Below are 24,413 nucleotides of genomic sequence, written 5' to 3'. Positions count from 1 at the left end.
ATCACCTCCAGAGGAGAGAAAGATGGCCGAGACAAAACCAGCAGGCCACTGCCAGCCTTCCCCTGACTGACAAAATATGGCAACAGCACAGTCCCATGAGGGAGACACACACATACAGAGATATACAAATACACACAGTCTAGAGGTGGCACCGCTAAAGCTCTATCTGCTCAGGAGGCCAAAACACAATCCCGTCCTTTCCTCTCGTTTCTCAGGATATCCCAGGGTGCAATTTCCATCCCTCCACTTCCCTCCAGGATGCCTTCGACTAACTGGGCTGAAGAACAAGACTTCCATGAAGGAATTTCATGTTAACCTCGCCCATTTTCACAAGACAGATGAAGCAAAATGGAAGGAATATCAAGATAAGAGCTGCGTATCCCTTTCTGTTCCCTCTGCTCCTTATCAAACTGAACAACACAATTAAAGAGGGGAGAAGAAGAGAAGGAGGGGGAGGGCAGCTCAGCCTGATGACAGACAGGTGCACACACTCCCGATCACACACAGAAACAACAACTGAGGAACACACACACTCCAGAGATGCTGCCTGGGGAACGGTTTCGTAAACAAAATTTAAAACTCTACAAAAATAAAACAACTGTATAAAAATGCCTTTACATATACACACACAAAATTAAATAAGCATTTACTTTAGTTCCAAAAAAGAAAAAAAAAACCGTTATTGCACAAAATGAAAATGTTTTTGTTCTTAAGTGTATTAAAAAAAAGTAACACTGAGCCACGGGCAGCTTGGCTGCGAGGGTCAAGACGAGGTCAAGTGAACTTGGCGATGGCGTCACCACCGAGTCCGACAAAATAAACAACGAGACCTGAAACTAAAAATGAGGAAAAAAAATACTGAAAGTAAAATAATACCGAAAGTACAAAACAGTGAACAAAAGTCATGCAGAAATGGAAAGGTAGAGATAGCAGAAGGAAGATGCAGAGCTGAGGGCTGTTGTTCCAGAGTGAATACTGCTGGTCTCTGGTCCTCCGTCCGTCCGTCTGTCCATCCATCCGTCCGTCCGTCCTCCTTCAGGACCAACCACAAGCCGGGGGTTCTGCAGCCGGAGAGGAGAGGGAGCAAAAGTGGGGGAAGAGGAGTGGTTTCTATCTGCTGAGGCTGACTGGTAGGCTGTCCCTCTTTCTGCGTCGCCAAGTGTTGCGGTGGTACTGTGTATGCGTGTGAGTGTGTGTGTGTCCGCGGTTAGCCATAACAGGGTTGTTGACCAGCGGCGTGGTGTGGAAGCCCTTCCCGCTGAACTTGGCTCCGTTCTGAAGAGGAGTGGAAACAACAGAGACACAGAGAGAGAAAATATATAAATAAACCTCTCTAAACATCTTTACTGATGTTGATACATGAAAAAGAAAATTAGGTGTGCTGCTTGTTTATTTCCTTATTAGGACACAACATTTAACTCTGTAGAGCGACTTCTTGACCCTCTGCATCTGTTTCAACAACAAAGCACCATGTCAACAAATAGAAAAAAGGAATGCAGGGTCGTCCAGTAAAATAGTTGAACGTGATATGCATCACTCAGGAAAGCACTGGAACAGTTTAACATTTTGGGAAATATGCTTATTCACTTTCTTGCTGAGGGTTTCACAAGAAGATTGATACCACTCTCATGCCTGTACACTAAATTAGGGCTGCCTCCTGATAGTGGACCAAATGTTAGTCGACCAGAGAGGTCATTAGTCGGCAAGATTTCATTGGTCGCTTAATCGCAGAAAAAAAATGAATAAATAAAACAAACGTAAAACTCTATTAGTCAAAATAAATCCAAACCTATATGACTGGACCATGTGTGACTTTACTTTGAAAGGACAGACACAGGAAGTGTCCACGCTCAGCAGTCAGACAGGAGTCAGGTTAATCTCCAGGGCTGGTACCTGCGGTTATTCCACAGGCTAGTTAATAACATGTCGGGCAGGAAATCCAAAGTGTGGGATCATTTTGAGAAGGTGAAGGACGAACCCAAGGTGATATGTAAACTCATCTTCATTGGTCGACTACAAACATGACGTATCATCTGAAACATGGAAGTAGCTACATGCCCATTAGCCCACAGCGTCATTAACAGGCGGCTCGCTCAGTGTGTGACGTGCACTTGGAGATAAAATACAGGATGATATACAAAAGTGACTATTTAAAACATTAATGCGCACAGAGAGCTCTGATGTTACGTGATGTAACGTTAACGTAGTCGGAGGCTCGTTAGCTTTTAGGACACGGTGTCACTGTGTTTCATTCGGGAGTAGCTTCTGATTCAAGTGCGTAAAATTCGGTATGGCGGTCTGGTCTGGCTCTTTCACACCGGCCCAACACTGTTAGAAACCATCACAACAAAGACAGAGAAGCTCATTTGTGGGAGCAGATCCACCCTTAGCGAGTCATTAAAAAAAGCGCCAGGAACACTCTATGAAGCCATGGGATGAGGAGCACCATGCTACCACTTTTCTGCCTAAGAAAGATGCATGTGAACAGGCAGGACAGTGAATAAGCATATTTCCCCCCAAAAACTATCCCTTTAAATGCCAGGAGGCAGCAGGAACTAAAAACTGGAAATCATGTCCCAGTTTTTGTCGTGTTCCAAAGCAACAGGTGTGCACCAGATGTTTGAACACCAGGCCGCAGAGCAGCAGTGATAGTGTTACTGTTTACTGATCAGTTATGGACTACAGATGGCAGTTTCATTTTCTGAGAGTGCGACAGAGAGAAACAATCAGACACTTGACAGAGAATGGACACTGTGGCAGAGAGAAAGAGGAAATATGAGATGGAGAGAGTGTGAACTCAAGAGTGAGTGTGTGTGTGTGTGTGTGTGTGTGTGTGTGTGTGAGAGACAAGTTTGCCTCGACAGTGTGTTTGAGTGTGTTTGTGGCATCCAGCGCCTACCTTGTGTGTGTGGCTGGAGTGGGGGCTGGGCGGAGGCTGGGGGCTGGAGGGGGCAGGGGCATGAGCATGGGCTGGGGGGGGCATGTGGAAGAAGGGGGGGAGCCCGGTGTCTATACACACCTGTCTGCCAGGTATGGAGTGCATTGGTAGACCCCCGGGCAGTGCGACACGAGCCTGGAGGAAAAGAAACAGGAAGTTATTCTTGAGTTTATCAGATGCTGGGTCTGACATTTTAAATACAGTTCTCTGAACACCACCATAACCCGACCCACACTTTCACCACTTGTTCCCACTTTCCACACATGCACTAAACTAATATAATCCCCAGTGTCTGCAGCCACAGCTGAGCGCCTACCTGTGAGCCTGGATGCAAGAGGAGATGGTGTCCTCCCATGCCGGGCTTGCCGGTGCCCATGTTGAGGCCTGGTGGCAGAGCTAGGCCCAGATGTGTGAAAGACGGGTACGGTGGCAGGGCTGGAGGAGGGACGGGACACGGCAGCGCTGAATCAGAGTCCTGGCAGATGAGACAGAAGAGAAATAGTGAGTATAAATGAAGCTACTGTATGTTTCCATTTAAATACTACAATAAAATTAGATGCACATTGAGCGTGTTTCCATCAGGTGGGTCAGAGAGAATAAAACAGGTGTTTGCTACATCAGGTGAGTGGCAGTGTTGCCTCAACTCTGACCCACAAAGGCAACTTGAATTGACCCTTCACTAAGTCCTGCCCTCGAACGCAGACTGGCCAGTCATAACGTAGCATCGGGCCGGCTCAGACCAGCATCCGACAACAACACAGCTGTGCTCCATTGACTCTACTGCAGTCGTTTCAGATTTCCTTCATTTTCAGGCTGGTGTTGTGGATGTGGAGCTAAATGTTGTGCCTGGGGCACGTCGTGTGTTAATGATACTCGTTACCTGGAGAGGTTGGAAACAGATATACGTTTCTTCCCTGTTCCAAAACCAAAATCAAACCCTGAAAAGTGTAGGGTTAGCTAGCTAGCTACTGAAGATATAGCCTACTGAATGTATACACATGCTGCTTTTGCTTTGTAATGATTATAACAGTGAAACAAAGAGCGACCCTGCTGTACAGGAACCAGTGAAGGGAAGCAGGGAGACTTTCCCTTTCTATTCATTGTCTTGTGTGGCAATCAGCAGTGATGTGGTGGTTCACTTTTACACTGTGATCTGTAGCCTATAGTTCGGCTTTAGCTTCAAACTATCTTTGTCTTTTTAACCTGTTGTTGCTGCTGAGTCAGTTTGACATCCTGGATATATCCTTCAAACACAGACTGTAGACCCCTCTGTCTGCTGCTCTGTCTGCTGCTCTCTGGAGTCACTCCTTCATTTGTCCAAAATATGATCATATTTCTTCAGGGAGTGCAGTTAGTTACAGTGTGGGCTTTCCATAATAAAGTTCCCATGACTATGGAAATAGTCGTTTCCACAGCAGAATCTGTGGTTTTCCTCGATTGTGTTCCAATATTTTATCCTACAATGTAAGTTCTTTGCGGTTACTGTCCCCTGAAGGGCAAATGGCCAAACTGAACTATAAAGTATCCTTTCTTCCAGATGTTAACTGTACTATGGTAGATAGTCCATGTACATGGAGCAGTAGAGCTACAAGAGGGTTTGCTCTGTCCATTGGTTTGTTTGTTTGCAAAAAACAATGTCCCATTCCTGCTAAGTATCAAGCTCTACTTACAAAGTAATTAAAAATAAAAAATAAAAAATGAAGCGTGCACTTGCGCTCTGAGTGACAACTGAACGCCTAAGGATGGCCACGTCAAATGCTCCATCTCAAAAAAATACAGGTATGGACACAAGTTCAATCACACTGTGGCAATTATTTTTCTTGCCCTACTCTCCTGGTTTTATTCAAACATCAAACTGTATTAGCTAGCTGGCATACACGGGGGGAGAGACAGGACGTAGGGGAAAAAATAAAGAAAAACAACACCTTAAAATAATTCCATGACTTTTCCAGGCCTAGAAAATGAGATTGTGGAATTCCGTGACTTTCGAGGTTTTCCATGCATGTGATAACTCTGCTATAATCAGAGGTTTAGTGGGGGAGGTAAAGGAGTCAAGTCTCTTCCCAGAGGAGACCCAAGGTGTGATGAAGGTCCTCCTGTGATGCCATCAACTCACTAAACTGAGGACACTAAGAGCAACACTGTGACCGCAGTAGATGTGGCGTATGCTCTGAAGATGCTCTGTACAGCTTCAGATCTGTCCTTCATTAAAATCCTTAAAATCTGGTTTGCATATTATACATTTATATTTAAGTTGCAAATAATAAATGTATTCATTCATTTGGCGTACTTCCTACCAGACATCTTGGTTGTTGATATTTTCATTTGTCAGACAACTACACGTGATACCACCAAAAAGCACAAGATGTCCGCAAACATGAACCCTGCCTGAAGCTCAAGATCAGCAAAACCACTGAGCTTTTGGTGGACAACCACAGAACAGGACAGAGCAGAGGTGTAGCAGTGACAGCAGGCAATACTTGACATATGGATGTTGCAAAGAAGCTACATATTCTAAAATACGGATGCTTCATACACAGCTGCACAGGATCTATACAATCATGATGGATACCCAAGACCATGTCTCTCCTTCTGCTCCGGTGTTGAATAATGTTCAAAAACATTATGATTTCACAGACAAGCTGACCTTTGCCCTCCTGGATATATAATGTCATCACTTAATCATTTGATCCTGTTAGACATTTGTGTGAAATTGAAATCATAATTAAAATCTTGACCTTTGACCACCACATTCTAATCAGTGTGAACGTTTGTGCAAAACTGTGAAGAAATTCCCTCCAGACATCGCTGATATATCGTGTTCACGAGAATGGCATGGACGGACAAACGGACAGTCGTCACATTACGTAACATAAGTCAGTCAGTCACCACCGACGTCAGTGCAGAGGCATAAAAACCACACCAAGTGCTTTTACAGTGTGTGTCTGCTTCTCCTGCATGTGTGTGTTTTCTTACGTTGTCTGATCCAGACAGCGAGGAGACAGAGGAGGCTGAGGAGTGCTGCTGAGGGCTGGAGATTGACATGGGGGAGTCTGCACTGTGGGGAGACACTGAGTCCCTCTGCTGCTCCTCCAACCCGACACCACCACCGAGCACACAGGGCTCCTGCTCTGACAACGGCTCCTTGGGAGGTGAAACTACAAAAAAAACAAATGAATGGTTTAGTAATCCACAACGTCTATTCGATTTACTTACTGAGTTTAATATTTATAGATAAAAAGTTAACTTTTCCATCATCTTAAATTTCTTCTTTCAATAAAATTCTCTGACTCAGATTTCTGGAGCTGCTCAGTTTGGCGTGATTCATCTAAAGCAAAGTATCAGTTGGCTTCAAGACTTTAGAATTGTACATTACAGTCTGAGGAGTCGTACCTCTGTTGTCTGTCCGTGTCAGATCCCTGCCCCCCCACTTCTTAATGATCCATTCCCTGTAGTCGATCACTTCCTGGGTCAACCTGATTATCCTGCCCAAGGTGCTGCAGGGAGGAGACAGAGGAGGGTTAAAGGAGCCCCACTACTATCCCCGGGTATCTTCAGTCCTGTCGAATGGATCGATTACTAACCTTTCAGAGTCTTTGTTGGGATACGACCGAGCCAGCGGGGACACGGCGTGACTCAGGACAGTGTAGGCGTAGTCAAACACCTGCTTGACGTGCATGGCACCATAGGAACCCCTCCCCACGTCGTTACCTACATGGAGCAGAGACAAACACAACAACACTGTGGTGAATATCACAGAGTAAACAGAATCAGCTGGTCCAGTGAACTGTGATATCCAACCCTGCTCATTTACAGACACTTAACAGATATACTGCGCAGGACAGTTTATATACAGAGGTGACTCCTCTCAATCTCTTCAGACCCTCTCTCAGTGTGTGGCAGTGTATGTTTCTGCAGAGACTCTGCCCTCTGCCTGTAGGTTCTTATTTTCCTCCCATTTATTGTGTTTGGGATGTTTATGTCCCCCCACAGCTCCCAGGTGAGGTTGGGACTTCATAAAAAGGTAGCGACCAGGTGCCAGACCGTCGGCAGCAGGCGTCCAAGAGACACAGCGCCAAAACACTAAGACAACGAGGCAGAACGCCAAACGAGAGAGAATCTGGGGTTGGCTTTTACTTTCAGTTTCACTTTCTCTGGCGAGCGTGTTTACAAACTCTGACTGACAATCTCCATATGTACCTTCAAAGTTTGTTCAATACACAGAATCTTTATGTCTATGTGAGGTCCAGTTTTTATAGGACTTAAATCTAACAAACCAAATACTTTACAGAAACAGTGTGTGGGATTTAGTAGCATCTTGCGACGAGGACTATGGACTGCAACCAGCTGAAATGTCTCCCATTCACTCAGTGTTTACTGGTCAGGAGGTTTTGAGCCAAATTATCCACAGAGGGCTCCTCCTCCCCAAAACAAATGGACCTACTGATTTAAACTAAAAAAAAATATGTTTTTCTGACACTGTTCTGCTCGTTTCAGAGGGGCTGCTAACGATGGTAGTAGGGTTGGGTGATATGGCTTAAAAATAATATTGCAATATTTTTCGGCTATATTGTGATACACTATATATATATATATATATCGCAATATTTTGAAATCTCCTCTAAAGTAGGCCTGTCGCGATATGTGATAAGTCAATTAATTGCACGTTAAATTTAAAAGGACACGTAACTTTTCCGGCAGCGATTAATTCCCATATTCATGCGGGTTTGTTTTCCTCGTCTCTCTCCACCAAAGAGACTGGACAACAAGAGCGTTCACCGCCGTGCATCGTCTGGCAGCCAGGTGAGTTGGTTCATTATGAACGGAGGGAAAGCTCTTGTAATCGAGTGTCTTTGTCTCTGTGGGGGAGACAGGGCTATGGGCTACACACACACGCACAGTGCGATCTTCGTGAAGGGGAGACGAGGCGGAGAAATAGAGTTGAGCGTAAGAGAAAGACGGGGAACTTGTTCCTAAACCAAATGCCACAGCATTTATATATTTATATTTATGATTTATATATTGTTTTTTGTTGTTGTCTTTTTTCAAGTGCATTTTTTGATAAGAGACTGAGAGTCCATTTTATCATTTTTGGTTGTTTAATTTTTTTTTTTTTCCTATTACAGTGCACTTTTTATTAAAAGTGACTGAGAGTCTGTTTTTCTGTATGTGTTATTTCGGATATTTCAATTTTCTTTTTTTGCATTCCTAAATATTCTAGTTAAATAAATGTTTATTTCTCTTTAAAAGGGTGAACTTGCATCAATATGCCTTTATTATCATTATATAAGTTTAAAAATGGTCTAAAAACAGCAAAATTACAACAATAATAAAAACAGTCTTAAAAGCACAATATTATGCAATATTATCGCTTAACGCAATAATTTCTGACGCAATTAATCACCCGGCAAAATTTGTTATCGTGACAGGCCTACTCTAAAGTACTGTAGATTACTACAATATAAAATTATCAAATAAACTACAGTTACAATTAAGTTGAAGCATCTGGTCGTCAGTTTTTGTTAGCAGTTAGCAGAGAGTTAAACTGTTGCTGCTGCGTCTTAACACGTGAGAATTTAATCGTGAGCTGGAAACAATCTAACAGCTCTCTGGCTTATATATTATTAGTATTTACAAGTCTCAGTAGTGCTCCGTGGTCACAAAATATGACTAAATAGTTGCAGTCTGGAGCCCTGCAGATGATAAACACACCTCGACTGGTCACACACTATCGCTCTAGAGAAAGTGATCAGGGTGGGCAGAAGAGTGTGTGTGATGTGTCCTGTTTTTGAGTCTTTCCTCTTGTGTGTATCTGTGAGAGGGAGAAAACTGAAATGCTGAAGCGTGCCTCATGTCGGTGGATAAAAAAAAATACTATGTCTGCGATATAGTCTTTTTATACAACCCCTGTGGAAGAAGCTTGATACATTGAGTATATTCGATATATACATCACCCACCCTTATACCGTGGGCGACACAAAGACATGAATGTCTACAGCCGGAGTTTGGTTTGTCTCCTCTGGGCTACTGTGGAAACATGGCGGAGCAAGATGGCGATCTCCATAAACAAGGACTTGCTCCCTACGTATATATTAACGGCTCATTCTGAGGTAACAAAAACACAATGATTCTTACTGTCAGGTGATTTTACACCAAAGAAAACACACTTATATTCCAATTCTAACAATATATCCTCCTACATCCTGCGCACTGGACCTTTAACACTGGTTATCGTCCATCTGACTTTGCAAAATAACAATATGTCCCCCCTCTGGAAAATATTCTGTCCCATCAATACTTCTGCTTGTTATGAGAAAAGTGATTTGAACCAGTCTGTTCCAGTACAGCTCCTAAAAACATCATTTAAAGCCTCATTTCACGTTAACCAGTTCACTAACAACCTCGTCATGACTGCATCTCTGTTTGAAATGTTTTATCCACTGTAATAACCATAAACTTGTGACACACACACCTGGAAGCAGCGGGTCCTCTATGCAGAGCATGGATGGTCTGTATCCGTTTGTCATGGCCTTCATGATCTCCTCTTTGGCTATGTACGCGCCTCCATTTTTGATGCGAATCCCTGTTTTCAAGTAGTTGAAATGGCGGCCGTACAACTCAAAGAACTCGATCAGCAACACGCCCAAGTTCTCGTTGGGGTTTCTGGCATCGATGCGAGGATGGAGCTGAAGGGCAAGCACAGGAAGACGGGACGAGTTTATATTTAAAACCAGTTTTACTGTGCGTTACTGATGTCTGTGTGCAACACTGGATATATGGGAAGCAGTTTATTACCACTTATTCTACTATAAACTGTGTTATTGCTGCAGTATTCATATCACTGATTATGGTCAATAAACAACAATCCTGTACTTCTACTGTCATAAGCACAGCTGTACTACCTCTTAAACTGCCCCCACTGTGCGACTGCCACCACATCCTGCACTACAGCTACTATCTGCTCATAATAAAGCGTGTTTTTTCTTTAGGTCTGTGTGTGTGCATCTTCCTGTACCTGTAGGAAGCTGATGACCATGAGGATGAGGCTGTACGAGCTGATCCCCCCAGTGAAGACTTCGTTCAGATCTCTCTGCAGCAGAAACTGCTTCAGCACAAAGATCAGGTAAGGCAGCACTGGATACATCTGAGAGAGGAAGAGGAGACACGTGTGAGAGTGAGAAGAGTTGATTCAGTCAAACTGTGGATTAGATACCAGGAGGAGGGTGAAGGGGAGAATCCTATAATCGAAAAAGTTTAATTATATAACTCAGGTTCTGTTTGTACGAGTCGCTGAGGAGGAAGTGGGGATTTCTGGTGAGATGTATAGAATTAAATGAGCAGGAGAAAGGAATAGACGACATTAAAAGTGAAGAGAAATTGACTTAAATGATTGCAAATAATTATAAACAGCACTCACCAGCAGGAGTGAGTCTTTAGCTTAATACCAATTTAATTTGCTTGATTTTGGACTCAGTGGTTTGGTGCAATAACCGTTTCCTTTTGAACTTGAGTCAATTAAATTATTTAAATTGTGATTTGATTTAGCAATTATCAGGCAACCATCAAATAAATATCCGTATTATCCATGCAAGTTGGTCAGTTTCCAGTTTTGCTGGTCTGGTCCAGAGTACGAGCTTGAACCAGTTTGATTTTATGCACCAGCAGAACCGCCATTTGCCATTGTAACATGTTCCTACAAATTAATAAGTGCCCAACGTCAGCAGCCTGTGCTGACAGCGTCACAGTGCTAAATCCAATTAATATAGCATTAGTAATACGCAACAATGTGATTAACATAATAGCATGTTTATAAATGGACTAATGGAGCCACAGATGTCTGACAGGATGTGTGCAACTTACTGCCAAGCCCAGGCCGGTGTACTTTTTGGGGTGACGAGGGGAGACATGACAGAGTTAGTTTCTCAAGAAAACTTAAACTGCGCCAAAATGACAACAGTTTGGATTTAGAGCTGATGTCAGAGGCTGCAAGTGCCTTTTGAGCTGAACTTTTCTTGGACATCCTGTTTCTATTTCTCTCAGATGAGGAACGGCTGATTCATGAAGCTGAAATGAGGAATTATCTATATGACAGCTCCTTATCTCACCACAGAAACCTAAATTCAAGACAGCAGGATGGAAAGAGACCGACAGGGAGCTGAAAGTTTCTGGTGAGCTAAATAACCATTGCTAATAACGAGCTAGGCTACTTGCTGTTGTGCTTCATTTCCAGTAAGCATTGCAATATAATACATGTTTTCTGTTTTAACTAGAATAACCGCCCCACGGTGGTATGACTCCATGCACCAGTCAAGTTTCTCTTACAGTTTCAAGATGAACAAGATTAGTGTCAGCAATTAAATATCTGACGAAATATTCCCCTTCTGTTCCTGAGATATGATGCTGAATAATGGCCAGAAATGTGTTCTTGAAGAACATTATGATGTCACAGTGAAGCTGACCTTTGACCTTTTGGATTTAAAATGTCTTCACTTGTTTATTTATCCTATTAGACATCCGTGTGGACTTTTGTTAATAAGTATATAAGTATAATAAGTATTTACCTTCTTTTTTTTTTAAATATATTTTTTTGGGCATTTTCAGCCTTTAATTGATAGGACAGACAAGTGTGAGGGGGGAGAGAGATAGGGAGTGACATGCAGCAAAGGGCCACAGGCTGGAGTCGAACCCGGGCCAGTGGGGCAACAGCCTTGTACATGGGGTGCCTGCTCTACCACTAAGGCACAGACGCCCCAAGTATTTACATTCTTGAGTTACGGCTAAAAAAACATATTTTGTAGGGTCACACTGACCTTTGACCACAAAATTCTAATCGCATTATTCTTCAGTTGTGGACGTTTGTGTCAAATTTAAAGAAATTCCTTCGAGAGGTTCTTAAAATATCCTGTTGATGAGAATGAGACAGATGTGAGTTCACAGTGACTTCTGACATTTGACCACCGAAATCCAATCAGTTCATCAACAATTACAAGTTTGTGCCAATTTAAAAAAATGCCCTTGAGGTATTGTTGAGATATCATGTTCGCAAGAATGCGACAGATGAGGTCACCTAGACCTTTACATATGACCTATGACCCCCAAAATATAATCAGTTCATCTTTGAGTCCAGGTGGACGTTTGTGCCAAATCTGAAGACACTCCCTTGAGGCATTCTATATAGATATTGTGTTCACAAGGATGGGAGAACGTAGACAGCCCGAAAACATTTAATATCAGACTGGTTGGAGAATGTTCACAGCGGCCCAACCCTTCGTGCAGGTAAATGTCACAGTTGATTTTGTGACAGTTTCTGGCCAAACGAGTTAGTAGAAGACGTGCCAGCACTACCTGCAGCCTCAAGAGTGCAAGTGCCATGATGCCTGCAGTAGTTTGATTTATTAGTCATGTTTCCTCAGTGACTGTGACTAATACGTGCTGTTTCCATATAACTTGATGAAGCCGTCTGATGTTCTTTTAGGAAGCTATAACGCTGCCAAACTGGTGAAAACCCCTGCTGAAGCCACATTACTGCTCAGACCGCAGTGATTCATCCTATTTTTTCTGTAAGTCAAGGCAGTGGGCTAATCATAATTTGTTATCGATGCTAAGTATGAATTCTACCCTTCAACTTGCCACATAAATATTCTGTCTGGCTTTCAACTGGGTCAAACTTTATAAAAAAAAAAGGTATTCACTGAGGCTTCCTGGAGCCTGTGACTTGATAATGTGCTGAAGGCCCCGAGGGCCTGAGAACGGGGGTTACAAATATGTTCATTTTCCAATTGAAAGGGAAGCACAACCTCCTGGCAGTACGTGCGTGCTGATCGGTGCCAGTGGAGCAGCAGGGCTTGGTTGACTCTTCAAATATGCTTTTAAGAAGCGAGAACAAGACTGGGAGGTACGCTGCTCCAACTGGCTGCATGAGAGTCTGACATGTGAGGATTAACTTTAAGGTTGACCTCTGAAATGACAAGACTGCACTGGAGTCTGTCACACCCACGCATTAACAACATTAACCATCACTGGATTGATGCTGAGTGGGCTTGTCAACGGCTGGCGGTCAAGCTGTGACATGTATATTCAGAGAAGCACGAAACAAAAATCAGACACAACAACAAAGGGGAAAAAAGCCAAAAGCTGACAGCTCGCTGGAACATCAGCCCCTGGAATTCTTCCCTGCATTAACTATTACATCTGTTACCAAAGCAGGCAGAGATCCACCTACAGCAGGTATTTTGTCAGAGCCACGGGGTGGATTTCACCTCCACTGAGTAGATTTGGCAACAAGGTTTCTCAGCTATACACAGACTCAGTTTGAGTTAAGTGGAGATTATTCTAAGCACAGTTGCTGGAGTGCGTTCCAGCTTCACTTTGGAAATGAGATGAGCCAATACGAGATTGGAGTGAAGTGTAATGCTTTAAACTGCTGGCTCGCCTGATTCGCAGAGGGAATTTCCAATGTTCTGTATTTAGACACCACTGTAAAATGGTAATTATGTGACTCCTCTGGTGGTTTTTATTTAAATACGTCTGCATGACCTTCTCCTGCTCTCCTCTTCCATATCCATGTGCTGCTTGTGATGTACGTTGTGGCTGCATTTCATTTAGTCCGTGAAGACTTCAGTTCACGATCCCTGTCTGGTTTTAAAATGCCATAGTGAAAGTTGCAAATGGATTTCTGTGCGTCATGTGATGCCTTCTGGTTTGACTCAGTGATTAAATAAAATAACAAGTGTGCCTGTGAGCTGTACATCCTGACGGCAGTATCACCAAGGCCATATCTCACCTTAACATAATCTTTAATGAAGCTTGCCGCCTTGACGCCAGTCTCCACGTTGAAACTGATGTCCACCTTCACCTCCGTCTCCTGGTCTGTCAGCTTGATGATTGGCACCTGCAGGGAGAACGTGTGATGTGTATTAGCAAACATTACAGTCAAGTCATCGGCTGAGGACACATTCACTGTGTGAGGGGAGAAAGCCATCTGTCCCAACTGACAGCCTTTGACAGAATAACTCATCCAAAAATGAGATTCAGTCATTAACTACTTATTATCATGTCAGTCAAGATGGAGGTGAAGCCTGCAGTGGTTAGCCTGGTCGTGTGCACACCCCACAGGATGACAGTGCATGCTACAGAGATACATACTACTGTGGGATCGTAGTTATAAACACTTCCACCCCAATGGGTGTCTACATTACACGGGACATGATGTTTATTTTCAGCTGCAAAACAATAATTTAACTTCAAAACAATAGAGAAAGATTACAAAAAGGGTCGCCAGAAGTGAACAGCAGAGAGCTGACCTGAATGCCTCGGAAATCAATGTTGAAATCAGCATTTGCATGTTTCGTTTACATATGTTAGATGAATCCCAACTAGCTCGTGAATTAGGAAACAGCAATCCAATATAATTTATTATACATCACCTTTAATTATTATTATTTCTTCTCAGACAACAACATCTAAACAACATTTGAGTGATAGTTTTGGGACAGTCCAGCATTCACAGGCTAACACATATGCTAGCAAGATGTCAAAAAAGTAAAATGTCTGGAATTGTTTCAAAAATTAGCAAAGATGACCCCCAAAAATTGGAGTGCCAGATATGTCAAAACAAACAGGCCTATCACAGATGTACTGAGAGCCTGGCACATCACCTGAAAACTGTAACAGCTTAGCTGATGTGCAAAGTATTTGTTTTTCTAGCTAATATGGCCGATGGTACTGAGACCTGCGTGCTAACAAAGTGACTAAATGTCACATTATTTTAGGTGCAATAAAGTCTGACAGACGTCCCATCTCTCTTCCCCTCCCATCCCCACCCCCCCTCGAACTTAGATGTTGAGAGACTGGTACAGGGGACAGCGCCTCAGTGGAGTGACCTGAGGGTAGGGATGGGAATTAAGAACTGGTTGAGAACTGGTTTCAAATTGTACGATCCGTTGCAATCGAATGCCTCCAAGCTTATCAGTTCCTTTTATCAATGCTGGTGTGTCGTCTGACAGTTTGCATTGCAAAAAAAGACGCCAACCTCATGCGTGTACGCTGCTGCACACTCGCAACAAGGATTCATGATAGAGAGGAAGAAAGGGTCCAAAGCATGGCTGCATTTCACAAAGAAATATGACCGAAGTGCTGCCTGTTAATTAAATTTCTGTTTTCACAATCTGTTTGTGATGGTGGTGGGACGATCAGCGGCTGATGCCTTTTGACTTTTAGCACTGAGGGATTGTCTAAGGGTGCCACCCTCCTCCTGCTCTCTTTGCCCTGTTAGAACAAGCTAACATGGCAGCATCCGCCAACACCCGACACAGAAACAACTCGACTCTGTTGTTAAACACACTGATAACTGTTGGGTGAGGTTAGCTGTGTGATGCTAACAGTTAGCCCTGTCACTGTGTGTGTGAAACTCTGTCACAAGTGCAGCAATATTCTCATGATAAACAGATAAATTTAAATAGTCAAATTTGCAGTGAAGTTGCAGTGATTGGACATTAAGGTTCCTGGTTCGAACTCAGGTCAGCGTGGGTTTCCTCCAGGTGCTCCAGCTTCCTCCCACAGTCCAAAGACATGCAGGTTAATTAGTGACTCTAAAATGTCCGTAGGTGTGAATGTGAGTGTGAATGGTTGTCTGTCTCTATGTGTCAGCCCTGTGATAGTCTGGTGACCTGTCCAGGGTGAACCCTGCCTCTCACCCAGTGTCAGCTGGGATAGGCCCCAGCCCCTGCGACCCCCAACAGGATAAGTGGTTATGGAAAATGAATGAATGTTGCGATCGTACCAAGGCAACAGGGACTGTGTAATGTCTGCAAAATCATTTAAAGTTAGAGTGAAAACAGCAGCAATATGCTGAAACATCTCTTGGTGCATATGGATTTAAATTCCAGCAATGCCACGTATTTGACACGAGTGCCACTGCTTCCCAACCGAGCTGCACGTCTGTTACTGGGGGTAAATATCTTAAAACAACATTAGAGCCACACAGGCAGGCTGAGCAGAATTTCTCTTTGACTAAGAAAAGCCTGAATGAAAACGAATGCTGAACAAATATTCTGTCATTTTTTCCTGTTTCGATGATGACAGACTGTTGCTACAGCGAACTCTCAGTCAGGCCTCACTGTGCTCAGACTCAGGGAGAATCAAAGTTGTGTTGAGGCTGCAAACCTGTGTATGTCTACTTTATTCCACACAGAAAACTGATCAGGAACTAATACGAGAATGATTAAGAATTGAACCAATACGCAGAACCACTGATGGTATTGATTCTGCGTATTAATTCCCATCCCTACCTGAGGGTCAGTAGTTGACGATTAACTTTACTTTAAGGTGAACTAGAGCTGACATTGTATCCTCTGCTTCTGTAATATCATAGTGGGCATGAACTTTATCTTCACATGACCACACAGCTGCAGTGTGTGCCACCTATCACGCCAACAGATGGAAGACACTAATTGAGCGTCTCCTCTTCCCCTCACATTTCCACGGACATTAAAGCGTGAATGAGCCAAAGCTTTATACTTCTAACTGACCATTTGAAGTTCAGAGGAACTTTTCTAGGAATGTAATAAGTGCTGCCAAATTTCACTTTGGCTGCATTTGTTACAATCGGTTCCCTTTTTGTTGCGGCTGTAATATTCTATTTCTTACTGTGAAGAATAACACCTTTAGCAGGGCTGAAATTAACTGAAAAACTACTCTGCTGTGCCAGATCATTAATCACTGCATCAGTGTACATGAGATATTAAACGGTCATTTTATCAGATTCACTCGTGTGTGTGATGGACATCTGTTGCTGTATCCAGTGTGGTTGTATTAAGGGACTCAACATGAACACAGACGCACACCCTGGTTACTCACTGTAGCTTTGTCCAGCACTTTGATGGAAAAAGGTTCTGCAACGTTATGCTTGCGAAGGGCTTGTTCCAGCTCTTGCAGCGGGGGGCGCTCCCACTTCCCAAACACCACCAGGTCAATGTCACTGAGGGCAAGAAACAGTCAGAGTGTTAAAATACCGGCCAGCAGAATACATCAGGAATAAAACTATCAGCTGGAGTGTTTTAAAATCTTACCTAGTTGGAAGGTACAGCCCTGTGCTGAAGCTGCCAAATATCTGGACCTGGGAAAAAGCAATGACCAACATCAGTATTTAAAAACAAACACATTGTGAGAATGGGCTGTGTGCGTTTGACAGTACAGATCCTGTATCGTACATCAGCTCATTTGTCGTCATGATTTATAAATCCAACTCAAATATTTGCAAACTTTCAGAAACTCTGTATTTCTGCGTTCCCTTTCAGTGACAGTAAACACTGACAAGTTGAGTAAGCTGCCAAATTAAGGATACAATAGCTAGGGAGAAAAAATGCCGTTCGGGGGATGCAAGCAAAAGCTCTCAAAAGGAAGCAGAGTGTTCTTTCTTTCCGTCTGGTAAATACGACAAGGCAATAGCACACAGACAGGCCAGAATTTATAGGCTGAAATGAAAAGGGAGGCCGGTACAAATCAGGGTTTGATCCATTTACCTGACAATGTGGCTCACAGTGGACGAGGGGAAGACTGGCAGCCAACAAATCACCACTGCGCGTGTTTTACATGATTAAGTAATGAGAGGGGCATTACATCAACCCTACGTCGCTGCACTACTCAACCAGCAGCAGGAGCCTCCATCACTATTTCTGCACATACAAAGTGAGCGCACCTTAAAATATAATTGAGAAACACGATGACTAATTAACACTTTTCATCAAATTAATTTTTGTGGCTTTAACTCTGTAACCTGTTCATTCAATCCAATCGCTGGAACAAATGTTGGCATTGTGCGTTTTTGCAAACCACAGATACGTCACATGTAGGGGATATGTTTAAACTTTACGTTTCAACAATGTTGCTGATGTCTAGCATGGTCTGCAGCTTGGCAGTCACATCCACCATCCCCTCTGCCTCCAGATGACAAAGTCAGTTCATACACATGTAATCAGGGCTGCATCACTTTAGAAATGTTGATATGATATATATGAAAGGTACAAATGTAACGTATCCCTTGTTTGCAGAAATGTACGCCAACATTTTCCTCTAGCGACTGGGCTGATTCATTTCCTTTATGAAAACTCCAAGTAGCATCAGCATCAGGCGCCTGTTGGATAGCTTAACAAATACCTACACCATTGACAAAAAGTACTTCTTAAATAAGAACGTCACTATTAAAAAAGGTTTACAGTAGTATTTCACTCTTACAAAGATGGTCTCTTAATAAATCTGGGCTGTGTGTGTCGTAGAAAGACAAAAATACTTTTGAAATTGGTGCTACATGAGCAGAGAATGCACTATGCTGCACTGGACTAATAAACACTCCTGCTGGTGGGCAATGCAATGAGAGTTGTAACACCATGGCAGTCGGCTGGTAACAAACAATTAGGCCAGAAATAGGAATGGCAGTAACAGAATCTTTGTTTATATTTGATTAGCACTGTCTGGTTTCACTGTTTGCTCAGAGTTCAGTCTGAGTTAGAGACAGAGACAGAGTGAGCCCCCAGGAACAGCACCAGGTTTTAAAGCCAATTTTACACAGTGGCCAAAGGTGGAATTACAACCTTCAGGTCCATCACGTGATGCCATGGGGCCCAAAAAACGCTCTCCTGTAGACTTGGGAAAGAGGTGTTTATTAACAATCAACGGCTACGTTGTTTGAGCGTCACAACTCCTTTGAAATGACTCGTTTCATTGCGGGGATTTGATCCATTTGATCCAATGGCATTTGGAAAATTTAGAAAAGCTGCATGATCAAATATCCATTCCCATTAAAGTTAGCGGAGTACTAAACTGAAAGTCAGTCTTGTGGCAGCCAAGCAGCTCACTTCTGTTGGCTGTGCATGGCCACTGTAAGTCTCTACTGTGCTTGCCTTATGGGCCCAACAATGCGGAAGATCCAGATAATTTCATACAGCAAAAAAAAGTTTTTTGGTTTCACTAACACTGTAGACAAGTCTCTTTTTATATCCGTGGTGGTGACGGGCAAGGAAGTGCAATCTGTAGTTTGAGCAACAGACCTAGAGCCAGTGAAGACCCGCTGGGTGATGTGATTTGAGTTGAGAGATGAGCAGGGAGATCATTTATAGTATGTGTAAATCATTCATTCTTCTACACATACTATCCATATTTTATGATATTAAGCTGCCTGAACATCTGCAATGTATCCCTTCAAGATATATTCCTAGGAAGGTCTTTGTGTGTCAGACTATTTCTTGTCCAGGACCAGTTGCCAAGCAACCAGTAGAGACTTAAAAGTTATTGGTTCTTACCATGAAATAGTCAGGGACATAATGGCAAATTCTTTATACTTTGGTTTTTGTACTAATCAAACAAAAGAGCTAGCACATGTTGAAGAGCTACCGCGAGCTGGTGGGCAGATTTGAATGAGCTAGTTGAGCTGCTTCCCACGTTTCTAGTCTTTGTGCTTTGCTAAGTTAGCCGGCTACTGGCAGTAGCTTCATACTTCATACAATTTTCTCACCTAACTTGTAGCAAGAGAAGGCATCAGCATGTTTACTAAAGTTTGACAGAATCCCAAGCAGCTACAGATGAGTAAAGTGTCTCAATCCAGGCTGGGGTTGCAACGGTATGAGATTTTCACTGTACGATAACATTCTTAGAAATGATCAGTTTCACGGTATCACTATATTACAGAATTATAATTATTATCAGTCACAATGACCCTTAAAGGAATGCCAACATAAAGGTTACTTTTGACTGAACAAACGTTTTATTACTGTAATCGAAACTTAAAACATTTCTAAATAAGTATGTGTATTAAGTTTTGAAAATAACCCAAATAAAGGTGAGATTGTCCAGTTGCATTGGGTTTTTCAAATCGCAGAAACACTATTTTCACATCACAGTGTAACTTAAAACCGGTACACTGCTGCAGCTGAGATGGACCAACGTAAATTCTAACAACAACAAAGGTAACAACAACATCTAACAACAAAATCTACACTTTGTTTGCACGCTCCGGCCCATCTACCTCAACTCATGTGCAGTAAGAGAACTGAAAACAGTAGATAAATATACAATAAGTTGGTGTTATCTTGTAGAAAAACTGCCTCACCTTTAAAAAAGTGTTAAAACACAGTATCTCGACAAAGATTTATGAGCAATCTGAGATCACAGTTCGTCTGTGTGCCAATAATCCTCCTCCGAGAGTGGAGCGTTTGATTTAAGAGACTGCTCTCTAAGATATTAAGAATGTGAAAGGGGGGAGATTGATCCGAATAAACACAGGCATGTGTGTATGTGCGCGCATCTTACATCTGCAGTGGGCCACAGCTCCTTGATGATCATCTCTATCCGGTTCACCACCTCCTTCCTCATAGCTGCTTCCTCCGGCCGAGGAGACATGAAGTTGTAGAAGTCCATCACCTCCTCGTGGAGTCTGGACGGAGAGGACGACAGATGAGGGTTATTCTCACCACTGTGACAATGATGCCACACACAGACTAGTATGAAACCTGGACTGAGAGAAGGAACTGTAGACAATGTGAAATCTCTCTTTTGCTTTGGACTATTTCATTTCACATACTTATATACAGCTAACAATCACATGAGGATATCTTATAAAAACTGACGTACACATGCACAGTTTTTGGCTTACATTCTGGAAAAAAAACACTCTCCAGATGGCCTAAGATATGCTTCCTTCTTATCACTGTGCTGGTTAACCCCCGTCATGCCAGAGCCAGGAGAAGCAAAGCAACAGCATGGTATGCTCTACTGACAATTATTACGATGCAGTTTCTGTTTTACTTGTGGTCTGAATATCAAAAACACAAAATACATGACAATAAGCTGTGTCTGTATTAGTGCTGATCCTGTACAACCAATACACATTAAATACTGTATCTATGCAACTGCAAAGCACTTCAAAAAGTCCGAACTATCCCTTTAACACTAGACTTAGCCCTAGTCATAACAGCAAGTGTAACCATAGCCCTTAGCATAACCACTAGCCCAGACATAAGAATGGAACAAAAGTGGTCATGGTAAAAAATGACTGGATGGAGTCCTCTTATCTTACTATCAGTGAGGACAATTGTTCCTCATCTAGAAACAGATACAACACACACCTTTGAGGTTTTGAGAGGGATGTGAAGAGCGTTTTAGTAAAACACTGAGGGCCATATCAGGCAAGGTATGCCTGAAGTCCCAGGCTTTATTGTTATTGCTCATATGCTTTGTCTGGCAACAGGAGGGCTCACGTAATGTAAAGATCTCTGACTAGTCAAATGCCTCAGAACAGTGGAACTCTGTTCAACCCTGTGGCCATTCATTTTTCTAGGAATGCATGCTATGATGTCAGTGTGAAATACAGAACAGGGAGACTGTCACAATCAATTACCAGAGCCCTGGAGGAAGTGCAGTCAGCCCATGTGCCCACTCTTTGGTCAAAACTCTCTGCCAGCAAGCCAGTCAGGCCAGGACGTATCCATGCCAGTAGTCCACCGCCGACAGAGGGCATGGTTAGTGTTGGCCCCCCACAGTCAAAATAAGAGCTGCTACTACTTCTGCTGCCATCTCTGACAAACTAGTTTAGAGTCATCGCCTCTTCAGTGACTTTAGGCCCCAGTGTTACAGAGCCCAATGTTCACTGGTGCGGTCTGTGATCACACTGCAACAGTTTTCTATTAACCCAACCCTAATCTCTGGTCATCACAATATTATTGCAGCATAACTAAGCGATTATTTGAATTTTCAATTTGAAGTGCAAATCCTTCAGTGTGAGACTTCAAAGGGTGCCCCTGAAGGCAAACTACTGCGAGACGTGTCGGTGCACAAGCCAAAACTTGCATTTGAAAACTTGTACAACACAAATACCCAGAAGAAATTACACTCACTATTTGCATTAACAACTTAAATTCTCAGTTAACTTTGAATTTTTAGGAAACTAAGCATCGAGCATGTGGAAGTGCTTTCATGACGAACACAGATTTCCGTGTACAGAAAATTCCCAGATGGGTGCAACCAGCCATTACAAATATCACAAGGTCCTGCAACACATCTGGGAGTTCCTTGGTCATTTCTTTTGGATGAAGGCCTCTGCCAGAGTCAAATAACTGTCGCTATAACATGCAAAAATCAGAATATATTCAGTTACATGACTCTTACTACACCAAGAATGTGTCATAATTTACACCTACTAATCATGCATAAATACCAAGCAGTAAAAAGTTAAGCTGTGCTCGAAATGTGTTCATATAACTGATTATTACTTTGGCCAGGTTTTAGCAATAGTGCATATGTACATATTAGTCCTACTGTGGCTGTTATGTCACCCTATGAGACAGCTCCATGAAGAATAACTTGGAAAATAGAGTTAACTAGCATAAAGGACAATCACCTAAACACACTAATTAATTCAGTGTAGTGAAATACAATTAAACTACTGAGACATGTAGTATAAAGGTGCCTCCTTTAAACTCAAAGTTGTATCATACCCTGGCTGTAAGCTGACTGACTGCTTTTATGATCAAGTAATTAAAATAATTGGAGATTGCCTGCAGGTGACTGAGCTCAGTTAACGTTACTTAACTCAACGTTACACAAGTTATCCAACCCTGTTAGCTAACACCTGGGCATGTTGGGGTATTTTATAATGCATTTTTTGAATTTCAACTCCACTTTCTATTTAATTTAATTTCTGTATTTAATTATAAATAGTTGGGGGAGTTTATTAATTTAGTTTTTAAATAGCTAGCTTGCTAACTTTGATGTGGAGACAAATCCGTTAGCGCTAGCTAAGTTAGCTAGGCTCGTCGGTCAGGCTAACAAACGGACTACACTCACTTCCGGTGTAATCCTTCTAAATAAATCGCCCACTTAAATAACACTTGTGAAATTCGACGATGCGATAAGCTATTTTATTATAGATTATCCTATAATACGTAACTTTTAATCGTATTTGTTCGTAGTTTGTCGGGAAAGTGTCTTTTTTTAACAGCCCGGTTCAAACTTCAGCAGACAAAATCAGAGCACTTCCGGTCCTGATTTATCTAACGGTAGCTTTTTAGCTCTCCAGCAAACAGCCTAACTCCAGTTTACACTGCAATGCTGGCTTTACTGTCGTATGTAGGGTTTACTGCGATGGGAAACCACTAGCTGAATCACGTTTTATGCATCACACATATAATTATGGAAGAATTAACGACATTTAACGTTTAAACCCAGCGGTAAGCGACGAAGCCTTTAATACTACAGCTGTGATAGTATTGAGACTCACCCGAGGACCCCAGGATTGTACTTCCTCGCCTTCCAGGGCGTCCAAGTGCTCGAATAATTGCCATTAGTGCAGTTTGAAAGCAAGTAATTCATCCCATAAGTGCTTGCTTTGTTGTCACTTTTCCTCCGGCCCGGGTGGTGGTTGTGTGTGTGGTTTACAGGTACAGAGGGGTGAAGCTGGTGGCGTTTCGCGCATATCTGCTGTAAATTGAACGCCGGGTGCTCCTGTAGGTGACGGTGATGGTGGTGGTAAAGGTTGACATTATTGTCCATGCTGTCGCTCACGCTGAAGAGCAGATTGGCACCCCCGACGTTTTTATTAACGTTGCCCGTTATATTTCCACCCATAGTCCTCTCTAGTGAGCAGCTGGAAGGGGGGCAGTCCGTCCCGGATTCCTGCGAGGACGACGAGGAGACGGATCCCGTCTTCTGGGGCAGGGTTTTCCTCTCACCTGGCTCGACGGCGTTTGTCGCGGTGAAGGAGCCGTGTACGTTCCCGTTGGACAGCGCTATCCCCAGCGAGGGCATCGCAGTGCCGTTAATACTCGTAGTGCCGTTCATGATGCTGTGATGGCTGCTGCCGTTGCTCAGGCTGCCAGTAACGTTCCCGTTGCTGCTGCTGCAAGCGCTCTTGCTCGATGCCACCGCGGTCGCCACATTTTTTAAAACATCCAACGCGGCGTAGCTGACGCACTGGTTGTGGTTCTGGTTGTGGAGCTGGTGCTGAGCGGAGAGGGTCCGTACTCCCTGAGAGGTCTCCCAGACGTGCATCCATAAGGCGTTCGCAGGTCCTTTCTGTTCGGGCTGAATCCAAGCTACCCTCGGATCCATTCAACTTCTCTCTCTGGTAGCCCCCCTACAAGTATGTGACCGACACCCGCGAGCCCGTCGTGAGTCCTTTCAAAGGTCGCTGCTCTGTCCGGGGTTACGAGAAGACAAGTATTTAAACATTAAACCGAATTAGGACCATTGATAAAGTGGCCCCTTTACACCGCTAGCTGGAAAAAAATGTTAGCCGTTTCCTACGGGAATTCAATATGGCGTATTCTCTTCAAATCCATGCGCATGCGCCCTGCGAGGGGTTTCTTTAACGATGACTGCGCCCCCCATCCGCCCACTCCTTCATCACTCCGGCCGGCTGATGAATTGCACAGAATAAATATTTGAATTTTTATTTGATAAATATTTAATTGAACAACACGTAATA

General features: G+C 43.1%; 1 protein-coding gene across 2 annotated transcripts; it reads right to left on the bottom strand.

Moving 5' to 3' along the window:
• Nucleotides 1-942: 942 nt before the first annotated feature.
• On the bottom strand, nt 943-24,215 carry tent4a (terminal nucleotidyltransferase 4A). 2 transcript variants are annotated; one of them, XM_078175704.1, is made up of 13 exons: nt 23,208-24,215; nt 20,243-20,366; nt 17,008-17,054; nt 16,796-16,916; nt 13,722-13,829; nt 9,954-10,082; nt 9,411-9,624; nt 6,523-6,649; nt 6,332-6,435; nt 5,915-6,096; nt 3,255-3,413; nt 2,900-3,073; nt 943-1,275 (listed from the first exon to the last, which is right to left on the bottom strand). In XM_078175704.1, the coding sequence occupies exons 1-13, from the start codon at nt 24,035-24,037 to the stop codon at nt 1,111-1,113; spliced, it is 2,484 nt and encodes an 827-aa protein (XP_078031830.1). In that variant the 5' UTR covers nt 24,038-24,215; the 3' UTR covers nt 943-1,110. The 2 variants fall into 2 exon arrangements, with proteins under 2 accessions (XP_078031830.1, XP_078031831.1); XM_078175705.1 differs by having other exon boundaries at nt 980-1,275; nt 3,020-3,073.
• Nucleotides 24,216-24,413: the final 198 nt, after the last annotated feature.

The sequence above is a fragment of the Epinephelus lanceolatus genome, chromosome 16 (assembly GCF_041903045.1).
Source record: "Epinephelus lanceolatus isolate andai-2023 chromosome 16, ASM4190304v1, whole genome shotgun sequence".
Taxonomy (NCBI): Eukaryota; Metazoa; Chordata; class Actinopteri; order Perciformes; family Serranidae; genus Epinephelus; species Epinephelus lanceolatus.
This window is presented reverse-complemented; position numbering and strand designations above follow the sequence as displayed.